This window comes from Acanthochromis polyacanthus, chromosome 8, assembly GCF_021347895.1.
Source record: "Acanthochromis polyacanthus isolate Apoly-LR-REF ecotype Palm Island chromosome 8, KAUST_Apoly_ChrSc, whole genome shotgun sequence".
NCBI lineage: Eukaryota > Metazoa > Chordata > Actinopteri > Pomacentridae > Acanthochromis > Acanthochromis polyacanthus.
The window spans coordinates 21,778,219-21,795,580 of NC_067120.1; the positions used below are offsets into that span (position 1 = coordinate 21,778,219).

The window sequence follows — 17,362 nt, forward strand, 5'->3', positions numbered from 1 at the left end:
ACACGTGGCCTCATGAACCTCGCTGCTGTTCTGCACAACAAACAGAGCCAGCATGCACAGACTAAACATTTTACAATGAAATAATTGGCAACAAAGCCAATGTATTCAGCGTCAATCCAGTGTTTTTAATTTTTACTAAAAATTCAAATGCAGGTTCCCCTGGAGAAACATCACTTTTACAATAATAGCTGTAGCAGCAGCATCACTGCAAGCATCGGGTCATCTAATCATTGAAGTACAAGTGCAGAGTTCAAAAAGTTCATTGTACTGAGCCTATAAGTTACAGCAGGTACTTTAGCTGGATCAGTACAAAGATATGTCTGTTTTTAGGTATAGCAGGAATGTCAGCGCTTCCTGAACCTTTAATTACACGCCAGTAATAACAAAATCTATGATATGATTTAATGAGATTAAAAATACTGCTCACCAATGCAGTGTGTTTGGGTCTAGGCCTGTATAGCTAGGTGAATTTCAAATTTTTTTAGAAGTATTTCAAACTACAAAAAGCGCTACTGGATGTACTAATTGTACTATGCTAATTCAGATAGCTACATGCATACAATTTGAGACATCTGACTGAAATGCAGTGAAAGTGGATTTTCAGAAAGAGGATCTGGACAGTGATGAAGTACAATGTGTACAATGGAACTGTTTTCTCTTCAGCCTCTTTCCTCTTTTTGCTGTATCCAGTCTGATCTGTGAGCCCTGAGCATCCCCTCGTCATGAATCCCAATCAAAACCCTCCTCTTAAGAACTGATATCTGGATCTATGTGCTAAAATCTGTCGATATGTCTTGTTTGTAAAATCATAATCAGAAAACAAAAGAGCAACTACAGCTGCCAAATAACTAGCATTTGCTTGAAAAATCTTGTTCAAGTAATCTAAACTGGATACACTCAAGTACGAGAATCCAGTAACGGAATTTTGTTGAACTGCACACCTATTTGTAAAATATTACACATACATATTGTTATTGAGGGCACAACGCCGTCTGTAAATTTACACTCAAATAAAATCACAGTAAATGTAGGGCAACTATAGTGATGAGGGAGTGATTCTGGACACCTGCCAGTACTAAAGGCTCAGGGATTATAATTTGAAAGTATCTGAGTAAATGTAGTTAGTCACGATCCACCACTAAAGGAAAGAGACACACACAGAGAACAATATCCATCTCTGAGAGGGAAAAGAGCTAAATATGGATAATCACTGTGCTCCTTTGAGACACAATTTGTGTAAGGAGTGTGTGCTGATGTGCTCAGACAAACACGTGTGCGCACCAACACGCGACTGCTCCTGGCGCCCTCAGCACGAGACCAAGTCAGCGCCAGATCGACTCCTGAGTTTTGCAGTTGCCATGGAAACAGAGCTGCATAGTAACAGGCAGCCAGCAGCAGGAGGGGGGTGTTGTTGTTGTTGTTGTTGTTGTGGGGATTAAGGGAGAACGGGATTTTTTTTTTTTCTTTTTTGGGGAAGCAGTGCGAGATGAACAAAGACTGCATTTTTTATACTTTATTTATTTGCTTCCTCGTTGCGCTACTGTAGGAAGAGGGAATATGAATGTTCACATTTCAGCTGCCAACACACACACAACGCAATAGACGCAGACATATGTTGGCTACTGGCATGTGTAAACATCCAGCCACATGCACACATACACACACACACACACACACACACACACACACACACACACACACACACACACACACACACACACACACACACACACACACACACACACACACACACACACACACACACACACACACACACACAGATGCACACTTGAATTTCTCGGCTGATGCAATCAACACTCGCGAGCACTGAGAAGGGCTCCAGATATGATAATGAATACATAAAACCAAACAGAGAGGGACGGAGGAAAGAGACGGACAGTCAAATTGTCCATCAGCAGCAGCATTTTCCACAATCTTTCTAAAAGGCATCTTATTTGTCAATAAGTACTTTTTTGTGTATGCAGTGAACGTTCACCATTTGTGGAGAAGGAAACAGGTTATTACCAAATTCAAAGTTTATAAAGTGTCCTTCATATCACCAATCATATGCCTTAAATTCTTTTTATTGCTTGATCACAGCATACTTCCACTGTGTCATCACAAAGGTTTTTGATTCAATAGCTCATTTTAATTAAACATCTCTGGTAAGTTTCTACAAAAAACACACAACCACATTAGAAAATTGTATTTTTACACAAGAAATTATAATACTGAGGTCTTTTTCAGGTTTCTTTGCCATCTATCGTTTTGTATGTTCTGTTTCTATTCACTTAATGACTGAGAAACTTTTTACACTCTGAAGTGTCGCCAGTTGTCAGGACTATACACTTTGTGATCTATTACTATAGTTGGCTGTTGTTTGACATATTTGTCTCTGATTGTGAAGTTTTGCTCAAGCAGAAGGGCTTTTAAAGTCATGTCACTCAGGACATGTTTGATGAAAAAGTCTACAAGACTTCACAGAATCATGATATCTCAACAAAATCACCATATTACACGTCTCATTGAAAGATTTGTCAAAATATACGCTTAATGGATCCCGTAAAGAAAAAAATAAATTATGCACTTCTCAGAACAATTTTGAGGCCATTAGTGACTCGACTTCGATCTACAGCCAGTAGACAAAAATTCTAGAACTTTTCAGCTAAACTGTAACCCGTACTTGCACAAATCAAATAAGAGGCAAATACTGAAAAAAATCGAAAATGAAAGCAGTAAAATATCAACAGTTACCATTTTTCCAGTGTTGGTAACAACTGTGGGCACTTGGAAAAAAAAGCTGTATATGTTAATTCAAGGTTTTTACATTTTGTCAAATAAAAATTCAAAGAAATGCAGCTTTCTTTTTTTCTTTTTTGTGATTTCTGGTGTTATATAATTGGGTCGTATTTCACAAAAGAGACTTTTGAGCTCCCTTTACTTTTGCCCAGATTGTGTTATTTCCAGAGGGACAGAGAAAAATGATCCCACAGTAAGTAAAAATGTGACAGGAGAAAAGAAATGCCCAGAAACTGCTTGGAGTTCAGAGGATTAAAAGGATGGAAGCTCAGCTTCTTCAAAATTTTTATGAGAAAAATTGAAAATTTCAGATTTTTGGGGGGGCGGTATCCACTCATACATGAGACACTGATGTTTGAACGTCTCATCAAAATGTCCCATTATTGTACAAAAATAGTGCCATCAAGAAAAATGTGATAACATCTAGCATGCAACCTGTCCATCAGTAAAGAAGGAGTAATGTGACCCGAGCAGGGATCGTACCAGTGGCCATAATATTATGAATATGTACTAACCTGAGCTCACGGAGCAATAACTAGAAGATAAACCACACAGATGTATTTGGAAGGGCATATGGATGACTGTATTACACTTTGACAATGGCTTCCCATGCAACACACAATGAGACAGGAATATAACTTAAATGTAGACATACATAAATACTTCCCCAGCAACCTCCTACTAATTTAGCTGGAAGCCAAAATCACTGAAATCCTGATCCTTTCATTACCACATTTTAATGACCTAGCAGATAACACTACTGAATTTAAATATTTTCAGGTAGAAATTATTCAAAGATCTGCATTAATGTTTCTGTTTGTATACTTGTGTAAGTGTGTGTTTATGCGCGGACCTGGTTGAGGTAGTGGTATTCCTCAGGTTTGAGCAGGTGGAAGGCCTTCCTCTCCTCCTCACTGGCTCCAGCCAACAGGTAGTAAAACACATGGTAGTTCCTGCAGACACACACAAGTTAGGGAGTATGATTCTATGGCACAGAAACACTTTTTCTTGTACTGATTTCTTCAGTTGTTTTAAACTCTAAATTGACTCAGAGGTGAACTGAGGACAGCAGCGTTGATATCCCCTCGCTCCGCTGAAACAATGCCTGAGGAGGAGAATCCCTTCAAAGATTTGAACCAGTGAAAAACCTTTTACCTGCAGCATGTTTCGCAAACCAAACCTGTAACATGTAACAAATAAGTCACACTTTCGACCCAGAGGGCCTACATTTCAAGCCAAACAAAGCGGCAGTGTGGAGTGTGGGCTGGAGGCAACGAGCGGTGATTAGCCGTGACAAAGGCTGGGGCTTCAGCCAGAGCACAGAGATGTAATTCTATTACAGCTGGAAACGAACTTCACTTCCCTCCAAAGAGACACTTAGAGTTTGATGGAGTGGTGGAAAGTTATAAAACCCATGGAGGGTATTAAAGAAGCCCAAACTGTAACTGATAGACGGACGGAAAGATGTGAGCTTTTAAGTGAAACTTAGTTACAGTGGAGCTGCTTGAATCTGAAAAGTGAGTAATTAAATACAGGAAGCATGGCAGCGCTACTTTAACGGTAGCAAACTACTAATAATACCTCCATGACAAGTTTTATTATGATCATAACTTACTGCTCCTGTTGTTAATATACCACCAACTCTAAAAAAAAGTGGCTGTTACATAACCCTCCAAAGATGGTTAAATATTAAAACCAGTTTGTTTTATGAGCTCCATTTGCTACTGACATGGAGGTAAATAATATATGTACTCAGCATTTACCAGTAACGAACAAAGGAGCTACCAAGGGGAGTGCAGATCTTGTGCTTAATGAATCCAGTTGTTTCAGGGCAGAGGTTACTTCCCTGAGCACAGGTATTACCAGCAGGACCACAGAGCTGAAACCAGTGCCTTTGACCTCAAACCATTCTTACGACCTGCCACAAGGCTCGACTTAAAACAGTGTTTCATTTTTTTGCCGCGGTATTCCTTACTTGTTCAGAGAGGGACACCATTTTCCAATTAACCAGTGAAACATTATGTTGCCACGGTAGAAGCTAGTTTAGCAGTAGTGCACAGAGAAGCCTCTTGTCGCCACTCAGTTACAGCAGCTCAGACGGATGTTTAGCTGATAATTTAAATGTCGACAAAAACACTCAGAGTGCAGTACTCTGTCAAGGCTGCTCAGTCGTTGTATCATGTCCGACAGTTAAGTCCTGATAAGTCTGCAACGGCTGATTTGTAGTAGGATCGCAATCATGTGACCGTCAGCAGGCAGCTGACGTAGTGTTCAATTGTTGTCATAGTTACAGTGCCACTATCTCGCGACAATACAGAAATACTCAACAAATCTGTGTATCCAGACTATAAGCCGCATCATTGTCAAAATCTAATCACCTGGTCCTTGTGTCATTTCTGAGCTTCCCTGAATATTTCATCTAAATATGTTAGTCCATTTTTGAGTCATATTGCGCACAGAAGGAAAGACAGATTAACAGACCGACAAACGTATGCTGATCGTCACATAAGTCCACTGCATTCATTGGCAGAGTAATAACGCAGTTGATCATGCTTGATTATTATTCATTAACTGGCAGCCTAACAACCGACAGTGCTTCTTTTTTGCAATTAAATCTCCCTTGCCAGTCATTTCAGTGTTTCTCTGGTTCTCTTCTTTCATTTTGTTGTGCATGTGCAGAGCCTGCATGCCAACAAACTCCATGTGTTGTAAATAGAATGTCACTTAACTCAGTGTGTCCAAGAAGAAATCAAAGTAAACAATGTTCTATCAGGCAGACTTCTTCTGTAGATTAATCATGGAAAATGTGAACTGTGTAAGTTCTCTTTTTGCATTAGGCAGCAACAAAAGTTGTAGGATGATGTGTTTGTGCCCACAAACTCAGCCAGAAACCTGGGTGTCATGATTGATGACCAGCTGACCTTTAAGGTTCACGTGGCCTCAGTTTCTCAATCTTGTCGTTATGCCCTTTACAACATCAGGAAGATCAGACCCTTCCTGACCCAACAGGCCACGCAACTTCTGGTTCAGGCATTTGTGATGTCACGCATTGACTACTGCAACTCTCTTCTGGCAGGTCTCCCTGCATGTACAGTCAAACCTCTACAGATGATCCAGAATGCAGCAGCACGTCTGGTCTTCAACCAGCCCAAAAGAGCTCATGTCACTCCCCTGTTCATCTCCCTTCACTGGCTTCCAGTTGCAGCCAGAATCAAATTCAAAACTCTCCTCCTGGCTTACAAAACATTTACAAGAACGGCCGCAGCCTACCTGGATTCCCTGATCCAGGTCTTCTCCCCTTCACGCCCACTTCGCTCTGCATGTGAGAGACACCTGGTGCTTCCAGCCCAGCACGGCTCGATATCTCTAGCCAGACTCTTCTCCACTGTTGTTCCCAAATGGTGGAACAAACTACCAAACTCTGTGCGTTCTGCTGAGTCCCTTTCTACTTTTAAGAGACAATTGAAGACTCAGTTGTTTAGAGAACACCTAGGCACTTAATCTGACTCCACCTTAGGGGCAGAATAAGTCAGGTGGTCCAAAACCCAGCACTTATTTAGCGCTGACAAAGTAAAAAAATAAACAAATAAAGGGGAGTTGGCAATTCTTCTGCAACTTGATGGCAACACCTTTGACCAATCGCACTTGAAGCACTTTTTGCACTTCCTACAGGTTTTTCCTTATGTCTGAATTCTTGCTTGTGTTGTACATCACTTTGGACAAAAGCATCAGCTAAATGAAATTGTAGAATTGTAGAAGTTATCTTACGCACATGACAACAGCAGATGCTTTGCAGATGTTCAACTCACTGAGTTTTAGACCTGAACAGATCTAAACAGAGTTATTGCCTTTAAAATGAGACACTTTCAGTATTCAGTGAGTAAAACAGCTAGCTCAAGACTTCAAGAGGAATCACAGTTCCTGAATATAGTAACAACCCTTCGCTTGCATTTGGACCAGTTTCTGAATTCACTATTATACCTGCGAAGTTCAGAGTCATCAGCCAACAGCATCCCTGGAAAGCTCAGTAAGTTTCCTCCCTCACGTCTGTTTTTCCTACACTGGGGTCGTACAGAGGCAACCTGTCAGGGAACCAGCTTTAAGATTTAAGATAGTTTGCAGTTTATCATCAGTGCGCCTGCTCTTCCACCCCTGTGCTTCAAGACGGAGTCGTCTGGGAGGTCCTGTCTTTGGTTTCCAACCTATCAATATGGCCGCCAGGGCCTGTCATCAGGATGAAATAGAAACCCCGGGCCAATCAGGGTTAGAGGGATTAGATGACCGCTGTTGGGCTTTGCAGCTTTCTTTTTCCTCGTTTTACAAAGTCGTTATGTTACTAGGATCAGTGACATTTATTTCTATTTTTTTTACTGTCCCCTGGGACAGACGAGCGATATGGGGACACGGGGGTGTGTGTATTATCTGAGAGAAGAAAACTATTTTTGGGGGATGTGGGTGCAGGTGGAGACACACACACACACATGTGTGTACATGTTCAGGGCCTGAGAGATTTGTGTTTCTACACGTGTGTGTGAAAAGAAGAAAGGACAGTGTTGCTGTTACACTGGACAGGAAACATAGCCAATACATATGAAATGTGTCCAAAATCAAGTATGTAGAGACATGCATCCCATTCTGTCTACAAAAGTCCAAACTCAGTGGTAGTTAAACAAAGGTCAGAGGAGTGTTTCAGATGGACACCTGATACATCCTCAGTTTGCAGAGGAAATGGAGGCTATTTCAGTATTGAGTTTCTTAGACAAAGAACACGCGAGTGAAGAGATATGGATTTAACATTTTATCTCTCAGACACGTAGGTACAAGGCTCCTTGTGTTTCAAATTTCATAGTTTTAGTATTTATAGCAGTATCACATCAACCGCGGTTACCAAAGCTATTTGTTTTTATCTTTCAGAGATTTTCACATGAAAAACATGTTATTTAGCAAAGGAGAAGACTGGTTTTTACAATGATTTTATATTTACTCAAATAGTTGTCTCTTGCTGTTAATATTCAATAGTGTGGGTACATTTTAAGAGGTGTGTAAGTACTGTAAATGAGCTGTTGATGATCAATTGGTGGTGCTTCAATTCAAATTTTCTCAGTAAAATTTATGAATCCAAAGACCCCGGGACAAAATCTTATCATGAACATATCAGAAACGTGTTAACAACATTGTAACAAAGTGAGAAAACTCACCTCTCATTGTGCTCCTGGTACACCAGACGTGACTTCTCCAGCAGGTACTTTTCTACATACGCTCTGGAAATAAACACAAACAGGCACATGAGGTCAGAAGATTTGTTTAACCCTCTGAGATCAGAGAAAAAGCTGCTGATTCTCATTTGACATGAAAGGATAGGATCATAGTTTCAGTAGACTGGTGCGTACAGGAACACTGACACTGGTTCTGCGTGCTTTACTGAAGATAATGACACTCTCATTGACAAAAGCAAACAAGAGAAACAGTTAGGAGGCAGCACTATGTGATTATATGGCTTCAGTAATTTGTGAAATGAGGCTCAGTAATTACTCTGTCTTAAGATAACTTAATAGGTGTATTTGCTTCCTTGTCAGAAAAGGGAAAAAAAGAGCACAGTAAATATTTGATTCAAGTTTACAATACAGCACTAAATCACACAAAGACTGACAAAGTGCTATTACACAAATGGTTTAAGACGGATTGCCCTTAATAATACAATGTAATTAAGGCATTCACCCATTAATCAAAACACAATATGCAGATGTAAGTAAATGTATTGTTCTAATGGTAAATAATCATAATATTAACCACATTACAGCTCAGGCATTTCATGAGTCTTACGTATAAAGTAATACATTAAATAAATATTAACTCCATATTATTGCAGATGTTGGTTCCCTTTAATGCAGCAAACTGTGTTGACAGTAACAGTGCTGGCGTATGTGGATGTGTGAATGGTGTGCCTTTCAGGTTGTATAAATCTCTTCTAAAAACATATTTTTCTAACTTGGCCTATGGCTCAGAGCTGTCTTTTACTGTAAAGCCTGTGTCCTATGTCTTATTTTCTGACTTTTACTGTATAACCTGTGTCTTATGGCTTATTTTATACTCGTACTATTTGTATTTTTTTCACAGTGTTGTTTTTAAAATGCTTTAGAAATAAAGTTGGATTGGATTGGATGTGTTCTATCTGTATTTGGTAAGTGTGTATCTCACCCCCTGACAGTGCCACTCTCTTGATAGTTGACCTGGATGAACTTGCCAAAGCGGCTGGAGTTGTTGTTGTGGGCAGTCTTAGCGTTCCCAAAGGCCTGAGGAGAAAATGGAAAGCGTTCTATATCAGCACAGGCATGAGAGGTACAGGTACGTGTCGTTCTTCTTTCATTAACAAGCAGCACAGCAAAAAACAGAAACAACCTATAGACATGCCTGAACAATACTAATATTCAACTTTGTAGCAGAAGGATAAACTACTTATCAGTACATTAAGTGTTCAGGTAAATCTGTCAGTAGCAAAGTCGTTAAAAAAATGCATTTCTTCTGGGAAACGTTTGGATTGGAACTGAACTCTGAACCAAAATGAAAAAATGTGTTCGGAGTAGAGGGGCAAGCTACCAATCATGGCACTGTAACAGAGGTCATGAGGCACAGGAAGGGGCCCGCAAGAGGCACGCAAATACACAATCACACAGCAAAACTCACACTCAGCCATGCACTAAACTGCCAAATTCCAGTGAAGGTAAACAGTGCAGAGCTGAAAACAGACACAGTCACTACTTGTGGGAGTCATGAGCATTTCTGCTAACACACAGGGAGCCCATCATTAGAGGCCCCTGGAGGACTCATTCAGGGTCTCATTAGACGTCAGAGGGGAGGGGAGGAGAGGAGAGGAGAGGAGAGGAGAGGAGAGGAGAGGAGAGGAGAGGAGAGGAGAGGAGAGGAGAGGAGAGGAGAGGAGAGGAGAGGAGAGGAGAGGAGAGGAGAGGAGAGGAGAGGAGAGGAGAGGAGAGGAGAGGAGAGGAGAGGAGAGGAGAGGAGAGGAGAGGAGAGAGAGGTGAGGAGAGGAGAGGAGAGGAGAGGAGAGGCAAAAGAAGAACCTGAAGAAGACACAGAGATGTAGGAGGAGAGGCAATGGATGTCAGGGGAGATAAGAAAAGATAAGAGGAGTTCATAAAATGAATAAAGAAAGAGTGGAGCAAAATGAAAAGAGACAAAAACATGAGAAGACAGAAAATGAGGACAGAATAGAAGATCAAAACCAAACAGAAATGAGAATAGGAAAGATATGTAATAGCAACAGGAGAGCAAGAAAACTCTGAAGTGGAGGAGAAAAGATGGCGAAGGCATAAAGGGGAGGAGCGAGAAAGCTTAAAGAATAATAAGAGAAAGGTACAAGGGGCACAGCATGAGTCATTAGAGGGAGAGAAACATATTTCACAGTTATGATAAATGACTAAATAAGACCCAGCAGAGAGAGGGGGAGGGCTGAGGGCAGAGAAGTGCGTGTCAGATAATTGATTGTGGCTGCTAGCTGAATGCTACAGCTCTCGAATAACACTGTTAAAAAAAGTAAAATCCTGCTCCTGAATCAGGCTTTGATCTCCAAAACGCCCCCTAACACAGCCAACCTGACACACATTTAACAAGCCAATCAGGACAAACCAGACGGAAGAAGATAGAAACCAAACAAGATATGAGGTTGATGTTTCCTCTTTATTCTTCAGTGCTTGCTTCCCCTGCCCAACCTTCCCTTGATTCTCTCTTTCTTCTCTCCAATCCTTGTCCATCTTTCTGTTCTCTCCAGTATACCACGGCTGGGGCATAGTGTGTGCCTGTCTTGCAGGGGTTGAGACACACTGGTAACCACGAACAGAGAGGCAAAGAGACAGAAGGAGGAAAAAGAGTGAACCGACAGGGAGATCTCTTTCGATTCCCTCAGTCCAAAATGTAAATCGAAACTGCAATTCGCATGATAATGACAGAGCTTTCATCCTCAATAATTCCTGGATATGAGAGCCATTCTGTGGCAAAACATTTCCAGTTTTGAGTTTTAGGGGAAAATCCACTTCCTGAAATGACTGAACCGAGCGTGAAATGAGCCCGTCTTCTAATGGAAACCATCAATGACAATCAAACCACTGCTGGCAGAAAACACAGAGAAGAGACGAGGAGGGATGCACTGGTATGTTTGTGGGTGTGTGTATATTACAGTGGAAGACACACTGCTGTTGGCATGTGTGTCATGTATGCGGCATGCCATGTGCAATTTGTGTATGGGCTTTCTGCGCGAGTTTGAAAGAGATTAATGAGCAGGGCGGCAGCGTCTGGATGATTTAGTGGTGAACTCTGTTTCAAGGTCAACGCCTGCTGAGACCACAGCACAGCAAAACACACACTGTGAATCACTGATCACTGCACATGTGTGTACGTGTGTGCTAAACATATGAGTGTGTGGATCAGTGATAAAAGAGAGACAGATGGAGAGAGAGTGAGCAAGCATAACAAAATGAACCTAAACCAAATGTAGTTTTATTTGCTCCGTTTCACTGTGGTCACTATTAAATAATAACGAGCCATTCTTGGTTGCATTTCACTCCCTTCTTTCTTTTGTCTTATTTCTTGTTACTGCTCTGCTGCTTTGGGCAAAGGCCTCAAAACAACACATGTTTACATTCAGGACATAAAACCCTTCAACAGCTATAATTATGAAGGTAGTAAAGGCAGAAGTCAGGCGATGCTGTAACAGAAAGCCTGTATAGAGGGGAGGTTGGGGTTTAGTTTAAAATGCAAACAACTTTGTAATGTCAACCCAACCCGTCATAATAATGTTTGCAACTTAAAAGGTTCATCTGAATTTGCAAACTGTTGGCCAGGCTAAATGTTTACAGTTTTGTTTTACAAGTAAGCTGCAGGAATTCTCCTGTTTTGTGAATGTGCCGATTGACAAGTTTGGTCTGCATCTGACAGTGGGCCACAGTGATAAGCGTAGGCAAGTAAATAGAACGATTCCACTACAGCAGAGGCCTGATACTTTCTGCATTGGAGGTGCAAAATCTATATTACTGGTCATCAGCCAAATGAGCTTGAAAATAATCAGCACATTGGACATCGATGTCTCTATTATTTACCCAATCCTCAACACTTCCCAAATACTATTACACACATTTTAACTTAACCAAAAGTTTATCATGGAGTGGTCGTATCAGAAGAATAGATTTACTGGTATATTTATAACATCTGAGATAAGGTACTGCATTTATTTCACATTTAAACACCCACAACGTGAGTAAAATACTATCAAAGACAGACATGCAAATGATGACGGATGAGATAAAGAAAGAAAACTTATTTCACGTTTGCCTCTGCTTAAACCATGCAGGCTTTCAGGCAACATCCAAAAACAAGGAAGGACACGTTTTCTGTTCCCATACAAGACCAAGACTTAAAAGACTAAATTGTCTTTTCAATTTAAATTTTAATGACTCAACACAACTGAATTAACCCAGCCTTCACTGCATAGCCTGTGGTGCCATATGGAGACCAGAAATAAGCAACTTAAAGTGTGCTAAAAACAGCTCAACACAGCGTCCATTTACAACAAATCAAGATACAGTGCTTAGTGGGCCATATGCTAGATTTTATGTTGAAGCAAAATGTGCTGACCCCGAGGCTTAAATCCTGCTGCAACACTGCATACTGTATGTGTGTGTGTGTGTATCTTTGGGTTTAAGTTCCAGCGCCATACTAGCAATATGCTAATGTATGCTTATGTGACGTGAAGCCCCTGTGGGCTCTTCCACGCTGTTCACATTACGTTAGCCAGTTGTTTCCTCAACCGCTGCAGAAATCTTTAGCTGCACAGCCTCAGAGGAAGCAAGCAGTGGTGCTGCTGCTATTTCAGGACAGGATTTAGTGTTAAGTGTTGAGGGGAGAGGGAAAGATGAAGGCTGTTAATTATCATGTCAAAAATGTTCCTCAAAGCAGGGGCTAAAATCGGCTCAAATACTAAGGCTAATAACCTGGTGCTCTCTCTTTTACTTCCTTTCTTTGTCTTTTTCCTCAGCACAGCTGCAGTGTTTCCCCACACACTCTCAAAATCATTAGGTGACCTAGATTATGAAAACAAGTGAGATGTGCCAAACCACTGCTGGGCAAGCTTCCATTAGCTCGTTTTCTGTTTTTCAGGGAGTGCCGAGTGATTCACATCATTGATAAAGGCTGTAATTCAGTCACATACACAAATCTTCCAAGAGTAAAGGTTCAGGACCTGTAATTCTATTATCCACTTGTTCCGCCTTCTTAGCAGATTAAAGAAAGCTCAATACCAAAAGGCGGTTCATTTCAACATGACTGTAGACCTTTGATTTTGCTATTGTTCTAAGTGGGCTGCTTCAAGTGTCAGAACTGTTGCCTGTCCCAACTCCTTCAGCAAGAAGACTCTCTCTGCATCTACAATTGACAGTTAGCCCCACAGCAGCTGACATATGCCAATAAGTTTCTGGGACCCAGTACTTACCATTGCTTCTAACACTCTCTCTGAGCAGTTATTTGACATAAAAATCTCAACAGAATTCACAGCACAGCTCATACTGCACAAACAACACATGTGGGTTCCTTTATAAAATTATCTTTCTAAAAATATATATCAAGAAATTCAATTAGTTTGTTTTTTTTTCCTTTTGTGCCGTTTCCATAGAGGTGCAGGACTTTAGACTGCAGTGCAAAATGAGTCCACAGTGAGTAAAAATTTGACAGGTGCAACAATGCCCAGAAACTGCTCAGGGTTTAAAAGTTAAGATAAGCGTAGTTGGACCACTAGTCTGAGATCTGCCTTTAAAATGGAAGCAAAGCCTGAATGAGAATTATTTTGAAATTATGATTTAAAAGTATTTCAGTGGGGCTGCCCCCATTTCATAGTGAATATTTGAGGCTGTAGTTGATAAAGAATTATTTGATAATTTTGATAAATCACATTATTTTCTATGCTACTGCCAGTGCAACATGATTTAGTGTGTTGGCTTAACCTTGATATTCACCAGCTGCAAAGATAAATACTGTATTGGTCAGAACACTTACAAATCCAAGGCTGTGTTGTTAGATCTAGCTCCTGGTAAAGTTTCCTTTGAAATCAGCAGGTAGACACAAGTGTCTAGCCTTCCTCTGCTAATTCACCCTGGCATCCCCAAACCAGAAAACGTTTTGGCATGCAGTCTGCGGGGATCCAGGCAACATTGCACAGTAGTACGGCTGCAGTGTGTCAGTCCAGCTCATGTACAATCATGTTCTTTGGAGAACCACACGCACAAAGGTTTGTAGCAGATACAGTCAACGGCATCAAGATCTTGGTGGAGACACTAAACCCATTTGGCTGCTTCATTAAACAACTACAACATGGCACGAGTAGACTGCCAAGTTACACTGCTGATAACATCAGCTACGCCAAATGGCAGTTTTGACAGCTTCATCACTGGTGAAAGAGCATAGAGCAACTACAAAACTCCTGATCCAGAAATCCCCTTGAAATCATTTGTCATGCAATCAGAGCTGTATGAAAATGGGAAGACTACTTCATTGTAGCAAATGAAAACCAGAGAACGGAAATATTTCTCCTTTCTCAGATTCAGGGAAAAAATTCAAGAATGTTTCCAAAAGACTATTTGAGGGATTTACTGCAGCGTGTCACAGCCAAGTCCTCTATCAAAAGGCTTCCCCTTTCAAAGACGTGCCTGGGCTGCTGAGCGACGGTTCACTCCAGAGTGGCTCATACCAGCCCACTGGACCGTTATTAGCGGATGCTTGTTAGCGTTTGTCAGCCCTATGAGCAGATTGCAGCATAAAACGCACAGTCGCACACAGCGGAGCTCAGTTAATGTATCTCAACTGGCTGATATTTTTAGATGGCAAAATAGAGGTTATGTTGTTTCATTGTTGTTTGACACAAGCACATATGATACAGTTTGAGTCTAGGTAGGAAAGCTTATGAGACAAATTGAGGGATGATGCGATGATAAACATGTTTGCGAAATAATTAAATTTCTCTGCTAAATAAAATAGAAATAAACAATGTTTTAAAGGTGAGGTGGAGAGTATGTATAGCAGTCACGACATAAAATATAAGCAACAGCACTGGGGGAAAAAAAAAAAAAATCACACAGCACTGGAGCCATCACTCCATCCTTTCACTATCAATCTTCCACGTGTCCTCCTGTTGAACAACATCTGGAGCAGCAGAAACACCTCGAAACAATCTTTCAGAATGATTTCATTGCTGTGTGTGGATTCCCCAGAGGTGCTATCTGAGTCTGCTTATAGAACCCAATGGGGTTTGTTTTTAGGCTTTACTCCTTCACATTTTTCAGCGGCTCTCGCAGCTCAGGCGAGATGACATCACATTGCATTCCTCTGCTAGCAGGTGCAGCTTGACTTCACATGGCAGGCTGGAAAACAGACTGTGAGTGAGCGTGTGAGTGTGGTTATGAGGTAGCTTTAACGCTGGCCCTTCTTCTAGGTGTGCAGTCGGGCTTGAAACACCCACTTACACGGGAGAGCAGGTGGTTGTGAAGAGCTCTGCCCTTTGGAGCAGCAAGCAGTAACACTTCTAGGATGTGAAAAATGACAACATTGTGTGAGTGTGTGTTTGCATTCAGGTCTGCCTTGCTAATGTGTTGGAGACCTATTTCAGCACGGACTTTGTCAATTATTATTACGTGCATATGAGCATTTAGAAAGTCCGGGACTGACTGGTTTGTCATGAGCAGCAGAGAGGTTGACTCAAACAAAAAATGAAGATACAAATATTTGAAGGGAAAAGAGCAACAAATAATAATCATTCTCTCTTGTTTTATTTGATACAAGAGGATTAATAAATTATTGGGTAAATTTCTTGTAAATGAACTAATGTACACCATATATGTATATCTGAACTGCACTGATCTGTAGTGACTCAGCTAAGTGTTCCTGAAAATGCACAGCCTGTTGGGTTAGCAACAAAAGGAAAGTGTCATTTGTACCCCACACTATGCAAAACATGGACAAAGATGGACAAGAGAGACCCACTAAACCCTCAACATTAAAAGCACAACTACTCCAAGAACAAACTATGAGAAACCGATGCACACCTCTTTGTCAAATGTATAAAGCTGTGTATCTCCAAAACAACAAGGATTCAAACACTGAGGACAAAGCTCATAAAGGTGGGTCAATCAGATCGTATCTCATCTTTATGAACTGCTTTTAACTTTCTCTCTGTCCTCCGTTTGTGCCACTTCACAGACTGACAACGTCCACCTTATTGTTCTATAAGTACTTTCAAAGTTTTGCCTCTTGTTTAGCAGTTCACCTAAACAGGTTTGAACCACCAATCTTGGAACAAGAGGCCTTCACACTCTATCACATGAGCCCACAGCTCCACCTCTTTCCGTGCTTTTAGTCTTTCTCTCTTTCAGCTTTTTTTAAACTTCAGACATATGGGATGAGCTCTCCTTTCTAGGAATACAGGATGAAAGGGAGGGAAACGAGGTGAGGACGGAGGAAGAGGAGCACAGGTGCGTAATCCTGACTGGTCACACAGCAAAGCATGGGCCTCCTCCTAACAGCTAGCATGTGTACAGAGGAAACGGGCAGAGAAACAAAGAAATGTATATAGTATTTGAATAAAGCTGAAAATATGCACATATTTCACTTGTGCACTCACATTATATGATCATCTAGCACTGCCTTAGTCCGTTCATTTCTTCACAAAAACCACCTCATTTTCTGTTTGAATGTCATTCAAATGTACACAACTGAACCATTATTATTTCTTCTCTCTTCATTTGTTAAAATTAACTTAAAGAACTGAAATTGAGATAACTTGTTTGTCTTTCGGTATTATGAGAAACAGTGACAATCTTAACGTAAGAATTCACTATGTTCACTGTCTTAGTTTAGCACATTTATTGAAGTGTAGCTGAGGCTCATAATGTTATTAGTTTTGCAGATATTTGCAAACCAAACTGTACAATATCTTGACAAGTAAAATCTGTTATTTAATTATAATTGCTGATGGATCTTGCACCATTTTTTTTGCGTGGCATATCACTTTAAAGTATTAGTCTCACTAAAAGTCAAAATCGTGCATTTTAGTAGAAGTCAGGTGATTACTAAAGTCATTAGGACACATCACCTGCCAGAGATGAAACACCATCTGTGTGATTGATAAAATTTCACAGCTATTCATCTGATGCTGCATTGGATTGAACTCCAGTTTACATTCCCTTTTTGAATCACCCGTTTATTGATTAAACTGTTACATGCTGGAACTTGAGTGTTAAATCATGTACTTTTTTTTTTTTAGCACATTTCTATTCTACAGCCTGCCAGCAAATAAATGTACTCTATGTTAAGCTTGACCTGAATCAGATCTGCTGTCATCTATCATTTTGATCACCTACAGAGTCGGTGTAAGATTTCAGATCTGGCCTCAGCATGGCTCTCCATGTGGGTCTAGTTATTGGCTAATTGTGCTCTGCTATTAGGTGGCACACTCATGTCTCCTGTGGTGAGTGCGAGCCAACATCACAGCCTAATGACTGGTGCTCGA

General features: G+C 40.8%; 1 protein-coding gene across 12 annotated transcripts in view; it reads right to left on the minus strand.

Annotated features, from left to right (window-relative positions):
- LOC110966119 (unconventional myosin-IXAa-like) overlaps positions 1-17,362 on the minus strand; it is a 156,368-nt gene that overhangs the window by 74,785 nt on the left and 64,221 nt on the right. For all 12 annotated transcript variants that reach the window (XM_051952624.1, XM_051952625.1, XM_051952626.1 and 9 more), the window contains exons 3-5: positions 8,998-9,092; positions 7,998-8,060; positions 3,653-3,752 (exon numbers count right to left, since the gene is read on the minus strand). In XM_051952624.1, coding sequence (XP_051808584.1) covers positions 3,653-3,752; positions 7,998-8,060; positions 8,998-9,092 — 258 coding nt within the window. The remainder of the gene's footprint in view (positions 1-3,652; positions 3,753-7,997; positions 8,061-8,997; positions 9,093-17,362) is intronic.